Below are 21,109 nucleotides of genomic sequence, written 5' to 3' on the forward strand. Positions count from 1 at the left end.
GTGAGTGTGTGATCGTGTGTGTGTGTCTGTGTGTGCACAAGCTCCATTGTCCCTGGTGTATCTGTGTGTGTGTGTCTGTGTGCATAGGCTCCATTGTCCCTGGTGTGTGTGTGTGTGTGTGTGTGTGTGTGTGTCTGTGTGTGTTTGGGCTCCATTGTCCCTGGTGTGTGTGTGTGTGGGGGGGTGCTTCAGTGTCCCTGGTATATATGTCTGTGTGTGCGCGGGCTCCATTGTCCCTGGTGTGAGTGTGAGTGTGTGAGCGTGTGTGTGTGTGTGTCTCTGTGTGTGGGCTCCATTGTCCCTGGTGCCTGTGTGTGTGTGTATCTGTGTGTGCGCGGGCTCCATTGTCCCTGGTGTGAGTGTGTGATCGTGTGTGTGTGTCTGTGTGTGCACAAGCTCCATTGTCCCTGGTGTATCTGTGTGTGTGTGTCTGTGTGCGTAGGCTCCATTGTCCCTGGTGTGTGTGTGTGTGTGTGTGTGTGTGTGTGTGTGTGTCTGTCGGTGTGTGCGCGGGCTCCATTGTCCCTGGTGTCAGCGTGTGAGCGTGTGTGTGTGTGCGCTCCATTGTCCCTGGTGCCTGTGTGTGTGTGTGTGTCTGTGTGTGCGCGGGCTCCATTGTCCCTGGTGTACCTGTGTGTGTGTGTGTGTGTGTGTGTCTGTCGGTGTGTGTTTGGGCCCCATTGTCCCTGGTGTGTGTGTGGGGGGGGCTCCAGTGTCCCTGGTATATATGTGTGTGTGCGTGTGTGTGTGCGCGGGCTCCAGTGTCCCTGGTGTGAGCGTGTGTGTCTGTGTGTGTTTGGGCTCCATTGTCCCTGGTGTATGTGTGTGTGTGTGTGTGTATGCTCCAGTGTCCCTGGTATATATATATGTGTGTGTGTGTGTGTGTGTCTGTGTGTGCGCGGGCTCCATTGTCCCTGGTGTGAGTGTGTGATCGTGTGTGTGTGTCTGTGTGTGCACAAGCTCCATTGTCCCTGGTGTATCTGTGTGTGTGTGTCTGTGTGCGTAGGCTCCATTGTCCCTGGTGTGAGTGTGTGTGTGTGTGTGTGTGTGTGTGTGTGTGTGTCTGTCGGTGTGTGTTTGGGCCCCATTGTCCCTGGTGTGTGTGTGGTGGGGGGGCTTCAGTGTCCCTGGTATATATGTCTGTGTGTGCGCGGGCTCCATTGTCCCTGGTGTCAGCGTGTGAGCGTGTGTGTGTGTGTGCGCTCCATTGTCCCTGGTGCCTGTGTGTGTGTGTGTGTGTGTCTGTGTGTGCGCGGGCTCCATTGTCCCTGGTGTGAGTGTGTGATCGTGTGTGTGTGTCTGTGTGTGCACAAGCTCCATTGTCCCTGGTGTACCTGTGTGTGTGTGTGTGTGTGTGTGTGTGTGTGTGTCTGTGTGTGCGCGGGCTCCATTGTCCCTGGTGTCAGCGTGTGAGCGTGTGTGTGTGTGTGTGCGCTCCATTGTCCCTGGTGCCTGTGTGTGTGTGTGTGTGTGTGTGTCTGTGTGTGCACGGGCTCCATTGTCCCTGGTGTGAGTGTGAGTGTGTGAGCCTGTGTGTGTGTGTGTGCTCACGCACGGGCTCCACTGTTGCCGTAATAGTTACCGGTCACCAGTCGGCAAGAGCTGCTGAGGCCCCTGCATGCGATCGCCCGGGGCCGAAAGCGTTTGCCCAGGTCCACAGGCGCCCGAGGGGAGAACAAAGAGGCCTTGAACAGCGGCGGCTGCTGTGGAATCTGCGCCCGTCAGACTTTCCGTGGCCGCTGGGGATTAAGCGCCGTTGGGTGCAGGGTGAGAATTCCCGGCCGGCGTGCACCCTCTTCGGTCCCGTCCGCGCCTCAGCTGTCGGGACGCGTGAAGGCCTGCCCACGTGGCCATGTTTCTGGACGTGACTCGGGCCGGTTTTAGCATTTATGTTAAAGGGACATCAGTGTGTCCCTGGAAGAGTGCGCCCTCCCCAAGTTAAGGTCGGGAGAGGGTGAGTGAGGGCTGTCTGAGCCTGTTCCCATCGCGCCTGGTCACGGGGCTCTTCGGAGTGTGCCCAGGGAGGACCAGGGTCTCGGGCGCGGGGACGGCGTGCGGGGGCCCAGGCCCCTGCTGGGCCGCGTGATTTTAAGCCAGTCGGCTCACCTCTTTGAACCTTTCCACTGACTGTAAACTGGAGAAGTGCCGTGCGGAGCGGGACGGAGGTGGGCTCTCTTTCGCGGGGTGACCCCACACAACCCCCTTTCCAGAAGGTGGCCTGGGCCCCTCCTCTGATCCTCTTTTCCCAGCTGGTTTCCTGCTCTGCTTACCTCATTTCGTGTCCTCCCAGGACGAGCCGGTAATGTTACTGCTTCATTCTGCAGAGTTGTAGACTGAGGATCAGGGAGGTTAAGACATTTGTCCAGGATGGCACAGCAGCAAAATGCAGAGAAGGGATGGGAACTCAGGTGTGTCTGGTGCTCCCTGGGCCGCAGTCCACCTCCTTGCTGTCACACCAGAACACTGACATCTACTCAGAGCAGTGGCCTGGAGACAGCGTGTGTGCACGTGTGTATATGTGTATATGCGTCCATGTGTATGCGTGTGTGCATGCGTGTGCGCACGCGCGAATATGTGTTTATATGTGCACATGTGTATACGGGTGTATGCATGTGCGCGTGTGTATATTGTGCACACACGAGTGTGTATCTGTGTGCACATGTGTATACGTGCGCGCACGCGTGCACTGGTTACTTTTGTTTCCCATGGATGAGTCCCGAGAGGCAGGGGGTGGGCCCTGTGAGCACCACCGAAGGCTGCTGTGGGGACACCCAGGTCAGAGGTGTCCCAGCGCCCTGTCGGGTGTGTCGTCTGCTCCTGTTTTCCCCAGGGTCTGTGACGTCGCAGAGGACGCCCCGCCATGTACTCAGGCGCTCTTCCCCTTGGAGGAGCCTCGCTTATCCGCACCACCGCGTCCTGTTTTCACAGCAGGAAGGCCACGCATGCGAGTTTTCAGTAGAAGCCGCGTGGCTCCCACTTCCCAGGGCTCGAGATCGAGTTGGCATCATCCTGCTGGGAACATGCCCCGTTCAGTTGCGGTTTCCTTGGCGGCCCCTAACGAGAACGACGTCCGCCCGCTGTGTTTGCAGGGACACCCTGGGTTAGTTGGACAGCGGCGGACCTCCCGCCCGCCCACGCGGGGCAGACCTCCCGCCCGCCCACGCGGGGCGGACCTCCTGGTTTGCTCAAGAGGTGAGTGTGGGTCCTCTGCCCCTGTCGTTACGCAACCGTCCTCGGTTTAACCCCCCAGTGCTGGGCTTTCTGGGTCAGAACAAAACGGTCTTGGGAGAAGTCCATAGTGCACAATTCTGGGGTTTTTTTTGGTCTGGAAAGTAGGGAAAACACTGATTTCATTTTTTAAACACCCGTGGAAGAAGTTTGGGATTTTTCCCAGAGGAACAGTGTGTGAACTCGTACATTTGTTTCGTTCATTTGTAGGGCAGAGGGAAGGCTTTGCCGGATCGGCTGCCTCTGCGTGTGGCCTGCGAAACAGCAGTCCGGCCACAAAGCCTGGGGAGGAGTTACCTAGGGCAGAGCCGGAAACAAAGGGTGCCGGGGCTGCGCCAGGCTCCCCTCGCCGCACCGGGTGTGGACCCTGGGCCCAGGGCCCAGGGCCGGAAGGAGCCCCTGCCTGCTTCTGTCTGGCCCGCGAGCTCAGTGTTTTACACTTTTAAGTGGTTGAGAAAAATCTGAACGAGAGTGTTTTCTGACGCCACAGTTGCAGGGTTCCGAACCCTGTGCCAGGAGCTGGGGATCTCTAGCAGACATGCCCGGGGCCCCCGTACCGTCTGTGGCTGCGTGCTGCGGTGCCCCGGGCAGGGTATCCCCGCTCTGCGTGGGGGGCTGTGGGCCCAGGTGGGGGTTCCTACAGGGCCTTCCCGGGGGTCCTGGCACAGGGCTCACTGGAGGGCCAGCAGAGGGGATGTGTAGGTCACAGTACATGAGGAGCTGGGGCAGCACGAGGCTGTCAAGCATGTGTGCGAAGGTTCTCGGCGTCCTTGCCGCAGACAGCTGGGGCCGGGAAGTCGCGGACGCTGTCTGCGGGCTATTGGCAAAGCTCAGTCCAGAATCCCCAGGGCTTGTCGAGAATGGATGACAGTTTCAGGGTGATGGATCCTTTGCTCTCGCTGGCCACCCACACAGGTCAGCACACGGGTGTCCACTTTCCCCTGGGCAGGCTGAGCCAACGCCTGCCTTCCTGAGCCTAACACGAACGCAGGGTCTCAGTCTGAGGACATGACTGGAAGACTGGAAGCGGCAGCATGGGCCGTCGGTGCCCAGAACATGGCTCTGTCCTGTGCCCCTTCCCGCAGGTTTCTGTGCACCTGAAAGGAAAAGAGAAAATCTTTCCTGCCAGCACTCCTTCCTTCCGACCTATCTGCCTGTTTTCCTGGGGGCAGCAGCTCTGGGTGCAGCTGGGGTCACCGCCCTGGCTTGTGCCTGAGGACCTGTGATGGGAAGGAGGGGCTGGCCCTGGACCCCTTCCTTCCCCCCACTGTCCCTCCTTCCGGGTCTCGTGTTGTGCTGTTTAGTGGGGTTCATGGAACATTCTGACCTGATCCTGGACAGTGTCTCCCTGCCTTGCCTGCGGTTTGCCTGTAAAGACTTAGACCCGGCAAATGAGGCTTACAACGTCATGATTATTTCAATATCTCATGGTACAAATCCAAGCCATAGGGCCTCCTTCTCTGCAAAGGAAATAATGTCACTAAATCCCAGAGAAATCTAATATTTAAGCGTCATCGCTGCCTGTATATGTTACTAATGAAATAACCTCCTGACTCCTAAAACCAGCTTGGAAAGTATGTATGTTTGTCTTTGGAATGGGTCGATACCCTGATTCATTTTCAGAAAGTCGGTTTTCATTTAAAGTTTTCTGTATTGTGCTTTGAACTACTCAGTTTTTGTTTTGAATTGTATGTTGGAGAAAAACGTATTTTGCTTTCCTCTCTGTTATCATATACGTTATTATGTATTTTTGCCAACCAGACTTTTAAGGAATGGGCCGGAAGGTCACCCAAGAGTTGGCCTGGGTGGGCGTCCTGCCTCCGGGAGGTCCTGAGGGGTTGGGGCAGCCTTCTGGCCCTGCCCCGGCCGCCCCTCCTCGACACTGGGCTCCGCGGGACGCTGACACGTCGAGGCCCCCAAGGAAGGGGATGCAGCCTTGTGAGACCCCGGTTCTCTACCTCCCCGTAGTGGGACCCAGCCCTGCAAAAAGGAAGGTTCCTCAGTCTGGAGGCTGCCCACCCCGGGCAGGGCCCTTGCGAGTTCTTCCTGTGGCTGCCCCTCTGTCCTGCCTGCTGTCTGTCCCTCTGTCCCGCCTGCTGGGTAGAGTCCCGACTGCCCCTCTGTCCTGCCTGCTGTCTGTCCCTCTGTCCCGCCTGCTGGGTAGAGCCCCTGCCTACCCTGCACCTGTGAGCCAGGAGAGGCGGTCCTGGCTGCTTGGTGCCATATCAGGAGGCAGAGACGGCAAAGAACAGAACGTTTGACAAATTGCACCCCAGCGCCCATGTGCCTCCGCCGTCTGAACGGCCTTCTCTGGGGAATGTGCGATCCTGGATGTGTGGCCGCCGAGCTCACAGGCGGCTCCGTGGGAAACAGAGCCCTCGGGGCCACAGAGCCGCCTGGCGTTGGCTCCTTGTCAAATCACCCATTTCTCCTGTGGGCTCGTGGGAGAGGTGAGCCAGGTCATGTGAGCAAGGAGCTCGCTGTCTGCCCATCCCCATCCCTCTGGGACTGCCCACCTGGCAGGGGTGCGGGCACGGTCCTTTCATGTTGTACCTGCAGGCTCCTGGGCCGAGAAGTGGCCTGGGGCGTCACCTGAGGACATGGTGCCCTGGGTGCCGCCTGTGACGGGTGCCAGCCCGCAGGCCGCCGTGTCACAGGTCAGCAGCAGTGTTAACACAATGTCATAGTAACAACGTGCAAGACCGTCTTTTACTGTTTTACGGAACCGTCAGTCCACGGTAGGGTGGGAGGAAAGGGCAGAGCCAGCCAGCTGGCCCCTCCCGAGGGTGGCTGAGCCCGTGAGCACGCTCCTCTGGGCGTGGCTGGCCGTGGGCCACCTCATGCAGGCCGTGGAGGAGCAGAGCCCATCAGCCACGGCTCACAGGTCTCCTGTGATGGCTCCTGTCTTGAAAGCAACATGGTTGTCAACACTGACACGGCTGAGAGCTGTGTCCCAGGCTGTCGTGGGCAAACGCGTCCAGCCACGCTGGCGTTCCGGAAGGATGTGCCTGCGTCAGCACAGCCTGCCCTGTCCTGTGTCCACGAGCCCTGTGTAGGTGGAGGCATCGTGTCCGGGACCCCTCGTGGCAGCTGGCCGCAGCCGGTCCTGCCTGTCGGGTGCGGGTGCCGGTCCTAGCTGTCCCTCGGGCAGAGATGCTGGGTCCCCACGTGGGGCCATGCCCGTGGCTGGGTGGCCAGGCCTTGGACCCAGGCTCCTTGGCTTTTCCTCTCCCGGCACCGGTGTTTCTTTGCTGACCCGCGATTTTCCCGTTTTTAACTTCAGTAACTTGGCTGAAGGAGGGAGTAGGCGCCTATCACACATGCAGACAGCGCGTGCTCACGGGCTTAGCAAATCCTTGAACGCACACCAGGGTCAGAGAGACCTCTGGAGGCGGGAAGCACGAGCCAAAATAAACAGGATGAAGTTTGTGTAACTTCTGGCTGTGAGTCATGCTTCAGAATCCTGCCGGTGGCTCCCAGTGAGGGAGAGGGGACAGACACACGGAGTCTGTCCCTGAGCCTCCTTTTGGGATGCTGTTCACTTACACTTAGGAGCCTGACACGTGAGAGGATCTGTGTGAGAAATTTTGCCTTCGTCTCGTATCAGTAAAGTCTCATTTCTCCCGGACGGTTGGCTAAGGAACTTTTGGGGGCTCGGGAATGCTGTGCCAGATCTGACCTTGGCTTTGCTTGCCTTCGGGGTGCTTAGAGCCAAGCCCGCCTCTGACCTCCGGCCTCTGCTCCTGAGCCTGGCTCTTTCTCTGCCTTTCTCCCCTCTTCCCTGCGACCTCAGGCACGTTCGTGGCTTGTGTTTTGTGTACTTTCATGCTGTGAGAAAGGAATATTAGGATGGGAACAAACAAAAACGAATTTGTCATTGTGTGTAAACGTTCCGTGACTTCCAGCCATGACTCCTGTTTTTTCAAATCTACTCTGTAAATACCGAATTGAGTTAATTTTTTTTTTTTAAAGTCAGCTGCAGAAGCAGTGCCAACTGCTTGCCCTCCTGTCCCCTGGTGTCCCCTCCTGTCCCCTGGTGTCCCCTCCTGTTCGGGACATGCAGTTGCCCTCGGCAGTTCTGTCTCCAGGCTAATGCCGTTCAGCCCTCTCTCCACACCATGCCCAAGGTGTTCTCAGACGTTCTCAGACGTCCATGTGATCCTGCCTCCAAACCTCCCTAGTCTCCACTCCAAACCTCCCTAGTCTCCACTTCAGGAGAAGCCAGAGCTCCACTCCTGGCCTCCTGGAGCCCGGCCCGAGGCACCACGGCGTCACGTTGGGAGCACAGTCCGTGCCCAGGTCTCTCTCTCAGCAGGTCACAGGCTAGGCCATGACGCCAGGCAGCTGTGGTGGAAGTGACCAGCCCTTGGCAGGTGCGCAGGGACATCAGCTGTTAGCCCACGTCCCAGCAGAACCGCCTGTGGGAGTCTGGTTCACAAACACCTTTGCAAGAATCCGGGACGATCCTTGCAAAGGCACGCTTACCGCGTGCATGCGTGGGGCCAGCTCGGACGTCCCCCTGAATCTGCCCTCTCGGTCAGCAAACCACGGAGTGTGCCCGACCCCCTCCCAAGACCAAGCCCTCCCAGGGTGAGCCCGACTCCCCAGCCTTGCTGGAGCTCTGACCCGCTGCTCCACGTGTGCGGCCCCTGTCCCGTAGACCCCGTGCACCGTGTATGGTGCAAGCGTCCTAGCTCGCGGCCTCTCAGGCCTGCCTCCCTCGGCAGGGTGATTGTCAGTGTGGCCTCAACGCCCCAGTGTTGGCATCACCAGGGGAATTTATAGGCGGTCAGTTCTGATGGGCAAACGCTAGCCAAGGGCCAGCTCGCTCCCGGTCAGAGAGCAGGGTGCACTCGCTAATGACCTGGGGACCCTAATGAAGCATATTGGGAAACATGGTGGCCTGGAGAGGAGATTCTGGCCAAGTGGGGCCCGGGCAGTATGGGACACTCTGGGCCGTGCCTCCTAACTTGGTGTCAGGAAGGACCGGCTGTGATTCGGACAGCAGCCGTCCATGCATCCCACAAACACTGTGGGAACCCCAGAGAGCTGGTCACCGGAGCAGACAACAATAATACAGGGACAGTCAGTGGAGGGGCGCCTGTGGGCGTGACCCCGTAGGCCTGATGGGGCGGGTGTCAGGCTCCTGACCCTGACAGCCAGGCACATCCCGGGCACGCTGAGCTGTCATCATGAGGGACGGCCTTGGGGACTAGAGTGTGCGGCTCGTGGAGGCCAACGGGGACCGGAGGCTGGAGCGGGCTGGGGGAGGGTGGTGTCCTCCAGGAGGACGGCCCAGAGGACGCTTGTGCTCTCAGAAGGGCACAGTGGATCCTCATCTGCAGCCCTGATTGGCCCCGAGCTGTGTGGTGCCTGCGTGGTGGGCATTTCAAAGCTGTTTCAGCACATTTGTCGTTCAGGACCTCGTTAGTAAAGGTGCCTTTCCGAGCTGCCCTTTGTAGTTACGCAGCGCGAGCATCCCTGGGCAGGTGGTCTTTGCTTTGCCGGCACAAAGCCCGGGGCAAGTTCTCAGCTCTGTGTGCACGTCTGCACGCTCAGAACGCCTGTCCTCACGGTGCTGCAGGAGCCACTAACGGGGCGTGCGCTCCTGTGGGTGCTGTCTGGTCCCGGAGGCCAGGTCCGCTTTCCTGAGCTAGTGGGATGCCCACGCAGGAGAGGGCGCGCTGTGTGCCCGGGGTTCTGCAGCAGGGATGGGGGCAGGCACGTGGGCCGGAGGCGTCAGGAAGGACAGACGACGGCCTGGTGGTGCATCGGAGGCAGGAAGTGAAGGAGATGTGGCGGTCAGCTTCTGGCTCACCTGTCCAGGGGGTGGAGTGTCAGTCAGACTGCTGGAATTGGAGAGGAACCGCGATTTGTGGGGGAAGAAAACGTGCTTTTCTTGAGGACAAGTGAAGTCCACGGTGCCTTGGGGAGTGCGTGGGAGACCCACAATTCCGTGTGCCCGCAGGCAGGGACGTTCGCACCAAGGCGGGGCCGTAAGTAAGTGTCTTATCACCAGGTCATTTACAGACGTTCTTTTTTAAAGCAGTCTTGGGAAGACAGAGTAGGCTGTGAGGTGCTCTGATATCTTTAAAGTAAGATGTTAGATTTCTGGGGCGCCTGGGTGGCCCAGTCCGTTAAGCTCCTGACTCTTGATCTCGGCCTAGGTCATGATCTTGTGGTTCATGGGATGGAACCCTGCATCTGGCTGTATGCCGACACACGGAGCCTGCTCTCTCTCTCCCGCTCTCGCTCCCTCTCTCTGTATGTCTTCCCGTTCTCTAAATAAATAAACTTAAAAGAAAAGAAAAGCAGTGCTAGATTCCGAAAACAATAGCTGTGTCGGGTTGGTCGGGGTCACGGTCCACTCAATCCAGATGCCGGCCCCTCCCCTCCCTGGGGACGCAGGAGGCGGCAGTGGGTGGGTCCCACAGCTCCTTGCAGCAGCGGGGCCGGCTTCCCGGGGCCACACTGTCCATCTCAGGGAGTCCAGCACTTAGAGTTCTGAGTAGAATTGGGGGTGCAGCTAGACTCACGATGGCTCGACACAGTTTTCCGACTCATGATCGTGCCAAAGCTGTACGCACTCAGGATTAACTGTACTTGGGATTTGGATTTTGGCCTTTCCCCAGGCTGGCGGTACTGGGTGGGATCCCCTCTGATGCGGGACAGGGGTCCGCAGCGGATAACCCTGCCCCCACACAGCCACCTGTGTATCACTTGCAGGACGGTGCTCAGTAGATCACAGGAGCTGTTCAGCACTCTGTTCTGTGCTGTGTGTGAGGTGGTTTTGCTCAACTGTAGGTTCACGGAGCATCTGAGCGGGTTGGGGTGGGCTGGGTGTAGGCTCTGGGGTAGGCTCCGTGTGCCGTGCCCTCTAGGTGCTCAGTTTCTGATTTCTGTTTTTTTCTGCTGGGCTTTGCTTCATCAGTAGTTTGCAGTAATGGAAACATTAAAACAAATCACCTAGCCCTTGGCACTTGTGAGCTTAGACTTGGTTAGCCTTTTTCCTATAAAGTGTAAATGGACTTCTGGTTTTGAGGGTCTGGCTTACAAAATTGCACTGATTTCCAGGGCTGTTCCAGGCCCTTCTGCCACCGAGGGGGCTTCTGCGGCCCTGCACTTCCCCGAGGAGGCCGGAGGGGGCAGCACTTTGCATTACTTTTGAGGAGCTCCTGAACGCGGGTGCCGTGGGGCGGGGGCATCCTGTGAACCCCTCCACCTTCTCAGAGGGGGGCGGGAGCGTTGGCGGCACAGATCGGAACCCTGAGCGGATTCGGAGTTCACCTCTAGCCCTGCTGCTTGCGACTGAGCGACTTGGGGCACCTTGCCAGACCTTCCTGCCTCTGAATCTTTGTTTGCCAAATGCAGGGATTTCTTCTAACCTGTCGCGAATTCTCCTCCTTCCTAAAACCACTCACCATTCCCAGGCCCTAACTTGTCCGTGGCAGACACGGTGGACGTGGACCGTGGTGCTGTCCATGATCTTGCCCCGAACTCCTAGTTTCTAGGAGCCCGTGAGAGGCTCCCTTGCATCACCCTGAGACTCTCTACCGTGGGGACTGCTTAATTCAGAGACTGGCGCCTAATGAGTACTTAGTGCGTTCAGCGGATGAGTCTGGGAAATCTGTCAGAACCATGAGTGATGGTCTCCGTGGACGTCTACAAAGGGCTTTATGGTCTCGGGAGCACTTTCCACAGACATGGTCTCCTGCCGTCCTGTGATCGTGTGCCGAGTGGCGTTTAATTTTTAAGGTTTAGGACTTTTGCTTCCTGTTAGGATTATTTGTGGAAGTACTTAACAATGATTGTAAAAATAGAAATTCTACTTGTAAAATAACTGAGCTATAGCTAAGTGTGCAGTGTAGGGCAGGAGTGACCTTCCATGGTCCTATTCTGTGGGGTTAGACATTTTGTCTCCTTGGGCATGTGTAGACATTATTTCAAGTTAAAAAATGGGGGGGCATTTAGTATACACTTGGCTCTAACTACTTTTTAATTGGCTTACATTTAACATAAGTTTTATGTCAGCAACCACAAATGGGTTAAAGGATCAGACGTGGAGGACGAGCAGAGGGGACGAGCAGAGACCCACTGTGCATGTGTGCGTGCACACGTGTGTGCATGTGGATACACACATGTGCACATGCGTGTATGTGCGCATGCACATGCATGGGGTGCATGTATATGTGTGCATGTGTACGTGTGTGCATGTGTGTACGTATGCGTGTGTGTGCACATGTGTGTGCACAGACGCGTGCATGTACAGATGCCGCTTGTGTGTCCGCACACACTCGCAAACGTGCACACACTCACACATGCACACACAGCTGCCTCCCCAACATTACCAAAGAGCAGTGTTCTCAAACTTCACCGTGCGTCTCCTGGGGGGATTATAAAAACTCTGAATTACCAGGCTCCACCCCAGACTTTCTGATTCTGTAGATTTGGGGTGGGGCCCAGAATTTGCTGTTCCGGCAAGTTCCCAGGAGATGCTGCTGATCAGGGGACCCCCCCCTCCCCCCCCGAGAACATTGCTTAAGAGAATCCTCACCGTTCCTAATTAATAAGTCCCTCCTGAGACTTCCTACAGAGCGGGAATCGATTCAGGTGAAACACAGCCTCTGATTTGCAGTTATGACTTTGGATTTGGGGTTTGTATTTGCAGCCCATGGCATCTTGGTTCCCTGCACCTGTCTCTCCGGGCTGGGCTGCACGGCCTCTGACCGTCGCTCCTCCTGCCGTGCCGCTCGGAGGCTGACCGAGAGTCTCTGTGCGTCATGTGCGAGGGTACAGACACGGTCCTCTCTCCGTCACACTGTGCACTTTCTGGTGTCCTGCCCGCAAGCTCGCCCCGTTTTCTGCCGTATTCAGGATGTCATTAAGTCTGTGCAAGGACTTCCCATTTTAGCAGTTACGACTTCCAGTTCCAGAATCTCAGTTTAGTTCCTTTTATTGTTTTTACGCCTCTGCTCCTGTTGGGGGGGCCTCTCTGTGCCCTCTCCCTGGCTGCACGGGCATGTGGTTTTTCTCCAGCTGTCTGCTGGGAGCACGGGTGGCTGGCCTGACTGCCGGAAAATAGGCTGTGCAATAAGATGTGGTCACATGTGTAAGCTTAAATGTTCTAGCAGTTTCCTTAAAAATTACAGAGAAACGGGCACCTGGGGGGCTCAGTCGGTTGAGCGTCCGACTTTGGCTCAGGCCATGGCCTCACAGTCCGTGAGTTCAAGCCCCGCGTCGGGCTCTGTGCTGACAACTCGGAGCCTGGAGCCTGCTTCAGATTCTGTGTCTCCCTCTCTGCCCCTCCCCTGCTCATGCTCTGTCTCTCAAAAATAAAGAAATGTTGAAAAAAATTAAAAAAAAATTAGAAACCGGGTAATTTTACTGAGTTTATTAACTATAACAAACATGTTCATGTTTCAACACGTAATCGGTGTGCACTGATCTCCACTTCCCCCAGAGTCCTCTAGATCTGGTTCGGGTCTTCCCCGGACCTAGGCCTCTGTTAGGACCGGCCATGCTCAGGCACTCAGAGCCGGGTGCGCGGCGGCCGCTGTGTGGGGGCCCCTCTGTCCGTCCATCCGGCCAAGGCTCCTGGTACCGGCCTCTCACCTGCCGGCGGGTGTCATGTGGGGCTCCCTCCCCCCGACCTGAGCGGGCGGGCGTCACCGTGTCGTGAGGGTGTCCAGTCCTGGGTCCCTGAGCGGTTTGCCCCCAGTGCCTGGGCATTTTCGTGACTGTCCGCCCTGCTCTGCCGTCGTAGGGGAGCCCGCCTCAAAAGCTGCATGGCTCTGGCCCCTGTCCTTCTGCCAACCTGAGGGCCGGCTTCGTGGTCTGCGGCCGTCCCCACCAGTTTGCCGGAGTGTTTGCCCACGGCAGTCCCCATTCCGGGGGGAACCTGTTCTCCGTGTTGGTCCAGGGTCATCTGTCCGAACCCTGTGAAACCCTGCCTTTGCTCTGTGCGAGGAGGGATCTTCCAGATCACCTGTGTTTACACTGAACAGTAACCAGCCAGGTGTCCTCATTAACCGCGGCCCCACATTTCACCGGGATGTGGAGGGGAGTCAGGGAAGTCGGCCCCAGAGACGCCCCCGGCCCCCGTTCCCTCCCTGCCCTCCCCGCAGGGCCTGGCCTCAGTGTCCTTGTGCCGGAACCACGTGCAGTGTTCTGAATGTGGATGTAGATGAATTCTTGCCGTATTTCAAAGCAACAGGTCAGCTCGGGCCAGCCGCGTTCCCCGGAGAGCACGCGGGGTGGTGGTCGGGCTGGCGGTCAGGGCCGTGGCGACCGGCACCCGGGGCCGTCGACCCTTCTCGAGAACCCGCCCAGAGCGAGGAAGCAGGTGCCCCACTGTTCACTGCTAACTGCTCGGATTTCATTTTAGCCACTTACATGCTTCCTGAGAAGTTTTTTATCGCAGCATAAACCAGAACCCATTCCGTAAGTCATTACAACTATTAAATTGGCCCCAAATATCCGATTCCTGAAAAGTCCATGAACGTGAGAACTCCGTACACGTCAGGAGAGGAGCATCGTTCCGGAGTTGGACCACATGCTGCCCAGGAGCCCCGTGTCTGTTTCCTGGGGCGGCCTGCACAGACAGACGGAGCTCAGACGGGAATCCACACGCTTCCAGCTGGAGGCGCCTTTCCACGACCAAGGGTCACGCTCCTTCCAGGGCGGTCCGCTCTGTGTCCCAGCTGCCGGCTCGCGGTGGACCTGGGTGATGGTTGACATGTGGCGGGATGACGGCCGTCTTCACGCGGCTCTGTCCCCGTTGTCCAGATTTCCCTCTTTGAGGACGTGAGTCATACTGGAGTGGGGCCACCCTCGTCGCCTCTGTAAAGACCCTGTTTCCCAATAAGGTCGGTTCCGCGGCCCTGGAGTCAGACCTCAGGGTGCTAATGGCAGGGCCCCGACTCATCCCGTGACAATCCGGCAGCACTGAGTCACAAGGGGTTGGGCCTGTGCCCAAGGAATCTCGGTTTTTCTGACTCTTCGAGGAGGAAAGTCGTGTTGCATTTGCTTCTCAGTGCCTTTCATTCACGTTAAATTTATAGGTTTTAATTGGGGCGGGAGCAGGTAAAAACGGACCCGGCCGCTTGCCTTTTGCCCCCGAGCTCATGGCCCCGGGCCGAGCGCCTCCCCGGGTCCACGGAGCACACACGCCACCAGCTGCCCGGCGCCTCCCCCGCTGGGCCACCGGCAACAGGCAGCTCCAGCCCTGGGCGCCACGGTCCTGCCCTCTGGTCTCACCTGGGCTGCCCAGGTCATCCCTCTGTCCCTGAAAAGTCAGTAACTGCTCTCCCAACACACATCTGAGTGTTGAGAAGACGTAGGGGGAGTACTGAGTTCGGATCCACTGTCTGAGTGCTGAGAAGACGTAAGGGGAGTACTGAGTTCAGATCCACTGACTGTTGAGAAGATGTAGGGGAGTACTGAGTTCGGATCCATTGTCTGCTGAGAGGATGCAGGGGGAGTACTGAGTTCGGATCCACTATCTGAGAGCCGAGAAGACGTAGGGGGAGTACTTAGCTCGGATCCACTGTCTGAACTGTTGAGAAGACGTAGGGGGCGTACTGAGTTCGGATCCACTGTCTGACTGTTGAGAAGACGTAGGGGGCGTACTGAGTTCGGATCCACTGTCTGACTGTTGAGAAGACGTAGGGGGCGTACTGAGTTCGGATCCACTGTCTGACTGTTGAGAAGACATAGGGGAGTACTGAGTTCGGATCCACTGTCTGAGTGCTGAGAAGACGTAGGGGGAGTACTGAGTTCGGATCCACTATCTGAGTGCCGAGAAGACGTAGGGGAGTACTGAGTTCGGATCCATTGTCTGACTGTTGAGAAGACATAGGGGAGTACTGAGTTCGGATCCACTGTCTGTTGAGAAGACGTAGGGGGAGTACTGAGTTCGGATCCACTATCTGAGTGCCGAGAAGACGTAGGGGGCTTACTGAGTTCTGATCCACTGTCTGAGTGCTGAGAAGACATAGGGGAGTACTGAGTTCGGATCCACTATCTGAGTGCCGAGAAGACGTAGGGGAGTACTGAGTTCGGATCCACTGTCTGACTGTTGAGAAGACGTAGGGGAGTACTGAGTTCGGATCCACTATCTGAGTGCCGAGAAGACGTAGGGGAGTACTGAGTTCGGATCCACTGTCTGACTGTTGAGAAGACGTAGGGGAGTACTGAGTTCGGATCCACTATCTGAGTGCCGAGAAGACGTAGGGGGAGTACTGAGTTCGGATCCACTGTCTGACTGTTGAGAAGACGTAGGGGGAGTACTGAGTTCGGATCCACTGTCTGAGTGCTGAGAAGACGTAGGGGGAGTACTGAGTTCGGATCCACTGTCTGAGTGCTGAGAAGACGTAAGGGGAGTACTGAGTTCAGATCCACTGACTGTTGAGAAGATGTAGGGGAGTACTGAGTTCGGATCCATTGTCTGCTGAGAGGATGCAGGGGGAGTACTGAGTTCGGATCCACTATCTGAGAGCCGAGAAGACGTAGGGGGAGTACTTAGCTCGGATCCACTGTCTGAACTGTTGAGAAGACGTAGGGGGCGTACTGAGTTCGGATCCACTGTCTGACTGTTGAGAAGACGTAGGGGGCGTACTGAGTTCGGATCCACTGTCTGACTGTTGAGAAGACGTAGGGGGCGTACTGAGTTCGGATCCACTGTCTGACTGTTGAGAAGACATAGGGGAGTACTGAGTTCGGATCCACTGTCTGAGTGCCGAGAAGACGTAGGGGGAGTACTGAGTTCGGATCCACTATCTGAGTGCCGAGAAGACGTAGGGGAGTACTGAGTTCGGATCCACTATCTGAGTGCCGAGAAGACGTAGGGGAGTACTGAGTTCGGATCCACTGTCTGAGTGCCGAGAAGACGTAGGGGAGTACTGAGTTCGGATCCATTGTCTGCTGAGAGGATGCAGGGGGAGTACTGAGTTCGGATCCACTGTCTGAGTGCTGAGAAGACATAGGGGAGTACTGAGTTCGGATCCACTATCTGAGTGCCGAGAAGACGTAGGGGAGTACTGAGTTCGGATCCATTGTCTGACTGTTGAGAAGACGTAGGGGGAGTACTGAGTTCGGATCCACTGTCTGACTGTTGAGAAGACGTAGGGGGAGTACTGAGTTCGGATCCACTGTCTGAGTGTTGAGAAGACGTAGGGGGAGTACTGAGTTCGGATCCACTGTCTGAGTGCTGAGAAGACGTAGGGGAGTACTGAGTTCGGATCCACTGTCTGTTGAGAAGACATAGGGGGAGTACTGAGTTCGGATCCACTATCTGAGTGCCGAGAAGACGTAGGGGGCTTACTGAGTTCTGATCCACTGTCTGAGTGCTGAGAAGACATAGGGGAGTACTGAGTTCGGATCCACTATCTGAGTGCCGAGAAGACGTAGGGGAGTACTGAGTTCGGATCCACTGTCTGACTGTTGAGAAGACGTAGGGGAGTACTGAGTTCGGATCCACTATCTGAGTGCCGAGAAGACGTAGGGGAGTACTGAGTTCGGATCCACTGTCTGACTGTTGAGAAGACGTAGGGGAGTACTGAGTTCGGATCCACTGTCTGACTGTTGAGAAGACGTAGGGGGAGTACTGAGTTCGGATCCACTGTCTGACTGTTGAGAAGACGTAGGGGGAGTACTGAGTTCGGATCCACTGTCTGAGTGCTGAGAAGACGTAGGGGGAGTACTGAGTTCGGATCCACTGTCTGAGTGCTGAGAAGACGTAGGGGGAGTACTGAGTTCGGATCCACTGTCTGAGTGCTGAGAAGACGTAGGGGAAGTACTGAGTTCAGATCCACTATCTGAGTGCCGAGAAGACGTAGGGGAGTACTGAGTTCGGATCCACTATCTGAGTGCCGAGAAGACGTAGGGGAGTACTGAGTTCGGATCCACTGTCTGACTGTTGAGAAGACGTAGGGGGAGTACTGAGTTCGGATCCACTGTCTGACTGTTGAGAAGACGTAGGGGGAGTACTGAGTTCGGATCCACTGTCTGAGTGCTGAGAAGACGTAGGGGAGTACTGAGTTCGGATCCACTATCTGAGTGCCGAGAAGACGTAGGGAAGTACTGAGTTCGGATCCACTGTCTGACTGTTGAGAAGACTTAGGGGGAGTACTGAGTTCGGATCCACTGTCTGAGTGCTGAGAAGACGTAGGGGAGTACTGAGTTCGGATCCACTATCTGAGTGCCGAGAAGACGTAGGGGAGTACTGAGTTCGGATCCATTGTCTGCTGAGAGGATGCAGGGGGAGTACTGAGTTCGGATCCACTGTCTGAGTGCTGAGAAGACGTAGGGGAGTACTGAGTTCGGATCCACTATCTGAGTGCCGAGAAGACGTAGGGGAGTACTGAGTTCGGATCCATTGTCTGCTGAGAGGATGCAGGGGGAGTACTGAGTTCGGATCCACTGTCTGAGTGCTGAGAAGACGTAGGGGGCGTACTGAGTTCGGATCCACGCGCAGGGTGGATGGATCTCCCAGCTCACGATGAGCTCCTCAGTTTCACTCTCTACTTCTCACCGAGAGAACACTGAAGGCGCTTGGCGGATAAACCACCGCACTCCAGCTCCGGAAATTGTCGGAAGGCGGTGCTGCAGCTCTGGACCCTCCCATGGCCAGCGACTCCTGTTGAGTCCGTGCAGGGCAGTCCCGCTCTGGTTTGGGAGGACCTGGTGACGTTAGGTTTTCCAGCGGGTGGCAGGAGGTGGGCGTCTGGTTAGTTAGAAAAGTGTTTGTCTCTCCAGGATCGTTGTTTAAACCAACTTGTGTCCTGGGAAAGCGCCACTCTCGTTCAAATAAATACTCACTGATTCGTTGAGCCTCAGAGAGGAGGCACTTGGCCCAAGGAAGGAGCTGGGCTGCAAGGTTTAATTCCTGAGGTGCCTCGTCGCGGTGTTGAGTCTGGGTGAGATGATGGCTCATCACTAGCGGTGACTGTGCACTTCTGTGTCTAAACACATCTCTTGTTTGTTTTCAGGGATCTGCGCTTTAACAGAATCCGGGAGATCCAGCCCGGGGCATTCAGGAGGCTGAGAAACTTGAATACGTTGTAAGTCCAAACGCTCTGTTGGGACCCCATGGGAAAAAGTGTAGAAATCATCTCAGCTTTCACCTGCGGGTGGAGCTCAACCACAGCGGTCAGCCCCAATGATCCGTGGTCGGGGGTGTGGATCGGGAGAGTGGACACGGGGCCCCAGAGGAGAACATGTGCATTGAGACGCCAGGCCTGTGGGTCCGTGCTCGGCGGCCATGCCGTCTTGTCTGACATCCGTGACCTGTGTGGGTCCCTCATAAATGGGTGTGACCCAGCCCTCGGCCACGGGCACCTTCTCTTCCTATGAATGACTCAGCCCCTGGCTGGGCCAGACCCCTTCACCTGCCCTATTCACATGCCCCCCTCAAAGGTGGAGGGGAAGGTGCTTCTCCTGAGCTAGCTGGGCCCAGGATGGGAGCCTGGGGGGGCGGCCAACCCCTCCCTCTGGTGGGACCACCCTGCACGTCCACACTGGCCTTCCAGTCGGCTGAGGTGGACAATGTGACAGTCAGTAGGACAGACAGATACCCTTTCCATCAGAGGGGAACTTGGTCTGTGTGCCCGGGGGGCGGGAATGGCGTGCCGTGACAGGGACGCCCATGCACTGAGGAAACTCGTGATCAGAGGGCAAAACTGAAATGCTGTTTGTCATGGACACAAGCAGTCAAGCCAGTGTAGGCGCTGAGCTCCGCAGCGGAGTCCTGCTATGACCCTTTGCAAGCGGAAGGAACGTTTCCCACAGCACAGTGCAGTGGTGGTGTTTTACTTCTTCCTGAACTTTGGTTTCATAGGCTTCTCAACAACAATCAGATCAAGAGCATACCCAGCGGATCATTTGAAGACTTGGAGAATTTAAAATATCTGTAAGTTCACCATCCGTTCTTTACCCTTCGGAAAGCTTACGTTGTCGGTATACAGACTAATCTTGAGCGAAATGTTATGCTGCTTGCGAATTATTGCAGATACACCCATCTCTTAGGCTGTATTTTCAGAAGGTAGTGAATTTTCGGCTGGGATTTTTAAAATGAGTTCTTGTCAGTATGAAGTGCTGTGTTGCATGAGGCTCGGTGAGTAAAGTCCGCGAGTGAGGTTAAAAGTCACAGCCCTGCAGAGTCCGTGGGAACAGTAACTCTGCTTGTCCGTGACTCATGGTCCCTCGCCAGCGTGAATGGCTGACAGGTGGTCTGTGAGAGAGAAGCTTGGAGGGCAGTCTCAAGCTGCCTGTCCAGCTGTGGGCAAGTGTGGGAAGCAGATGACAAATCCCACTGGAATGTCACTACTTTTGGCTAATTTTCCCCAGCTTCCTTCAAGTGATTGCACCTCTTAGTTTTCTGCAGTAAAATTGTAGTTTACTTTTCAGAGTTGACTTTCGGTAACTTATTTATTAGAATTTAAAACATTTGCCTGTTGAAGCCAGTTTTGCAGGTTAGAAAGTGGCCTCACTGTCAGGTGCAGGCCTGCTACGTTGCAGGCACTCAATTTAAGACCGGAAGGCATTAAAGACACATTCCAGTCGAATTCCTGGTTGTAGAGAAAAGTACGTGTCGTGTACGTGTTATTCTTACTTTTAAGACTTAGATGGCATTTCCAGATAGAAGCATTAAAAAAATGTTTTTTAACGTTTATTCATTTTTGAGAGACAGAGACAGAGTGCAAGGGAGGGAGGAGCAGAGAGAGAGAGGGGGACACAGAATCCGAAGCAGGCTCCAGGCTCCGAGCTGTCAGCACAGAGCCCGACGCAGGGCTTGAACCCACGGACCTCGAGATCGTGACCTGAGCTGAAGTCGGACGCTCAACTGACTGAGCCACCCAGGCGTCCCTCTTTCTGTCTTTGTTTTTTTTTTCTTTTTTTCAATGTTTATTCACTTTTGAGAGACAGTGAGTGAGTGGGGGAGGGGCAGAGAGCGAGGGAGACACAGAATCCAAAGCAGGCTCCAGGCTCTGAGCTGTCAGCACAGAGCCCGACGCAGGGCTCAAACTCCCTGTCTGCCATATTATGACCTGAGCCAAAGTCAGACGTTTAACCAACTGAGCCCCCCAGGAGCCCCAAGGTAGAACTATTTTAATGAGGGATTTGTATCACTGACTTTTTTTGGAAATTTATATCATAACTGAACCTAAACATCTAGAAGTTATGTTGATTTTTTAAAACAAAGTCACATTATTGGTGTTGATGTGTATTTGGAAGCCTGTTTGATTTTGGATAACGTCACTGCAGCGATCACATTAACTCTGCTTACAGAACTACATATTCCTCAGTGAAGGTAAACGAAAGTGTTAGGTATAAATATTTTCCATCACAGTTGGCATAGTGTGTTGCTTTTTAGAACAGGACAGGACAGAATAGACTAGAATAATGTATGAACATTATTAAGCCTTGTCGCTCATTTTAAAAATGAGGGAAAGGCCTTCTGTTATGTATTTATTTATTTTAAGTGCTATGCAAGTTCCAGAAGGAAGGTTTTGGTTTCTGACAAAAGTAGGTTCAGTTAGCTGATGGCCAGCATCCGTAGTGTGTGTGTGCGTATGTGTTACTTTTATTTTTTATTTTGTAATATTGTGCTTTGGGATTGAATTAATTAGGAGCAAGTTATCATTCACTCTGCAGACGTATTTAGTGTTACAGTTTGGGGGACACTTTGGTTCTCACTTACAAGGATATTTTAAAGTAACACTTCAGGAGCCCCGTCTGCTGGCTCACTCCCCATCAAGGCACCTGCTCTCCAGCCTCGCCCCCCTCTGTGGCTGGCCTGGCGGAAGGCGCCCCAGTCACTGGGGAGGGCTAGGGGCAGGGTCCCTGGTGAGGAGGGACCCCACCTGCCCATCTGATCCCCTCC

The 21,109-nt window shown here is 55.7% G+C and overlaps 1 protein-coding gene across 1 annotated transcript in view; it reads left to right on the forward strand.

The window, feature by feature from the left end:
• The window catches only part of PXDN (peroxidasin), an 80,736-nt gene that overhangs the window by 19,710 nt on the left and 39,917 nt on the right, over positions 1-21,109 (forward strand). Inside the window, exons 2-3 of the mRNA XM_042930348.1 lie at positions 18,216-18,287; positions 19,064-19,135. Of these exons, the coding sequence (XP_042786282.1) occupies positions 18,216-18,287; positions 19,064-19,135 (144 nt within the window). The remainder of the gene's footprint in view (positions 1-18,215; positions 18,288-19,063; positions 19,136-21,109) is intronic.

The sequence above is a fragment of the Panthera leo genome, chromosome A3, assembly GCF_018350215.1.
Source record: "Panthera leo isolate Ple1 chromosome A3, P.leo_Ple1_pat1.1, whole genome shotgun sequence".
NCBI classification, from domain to species: Eukaryota; Metazoa; Chordata; class Mammalia; order Carnivora; family Felidae; genus Panthera; species Panthera leo.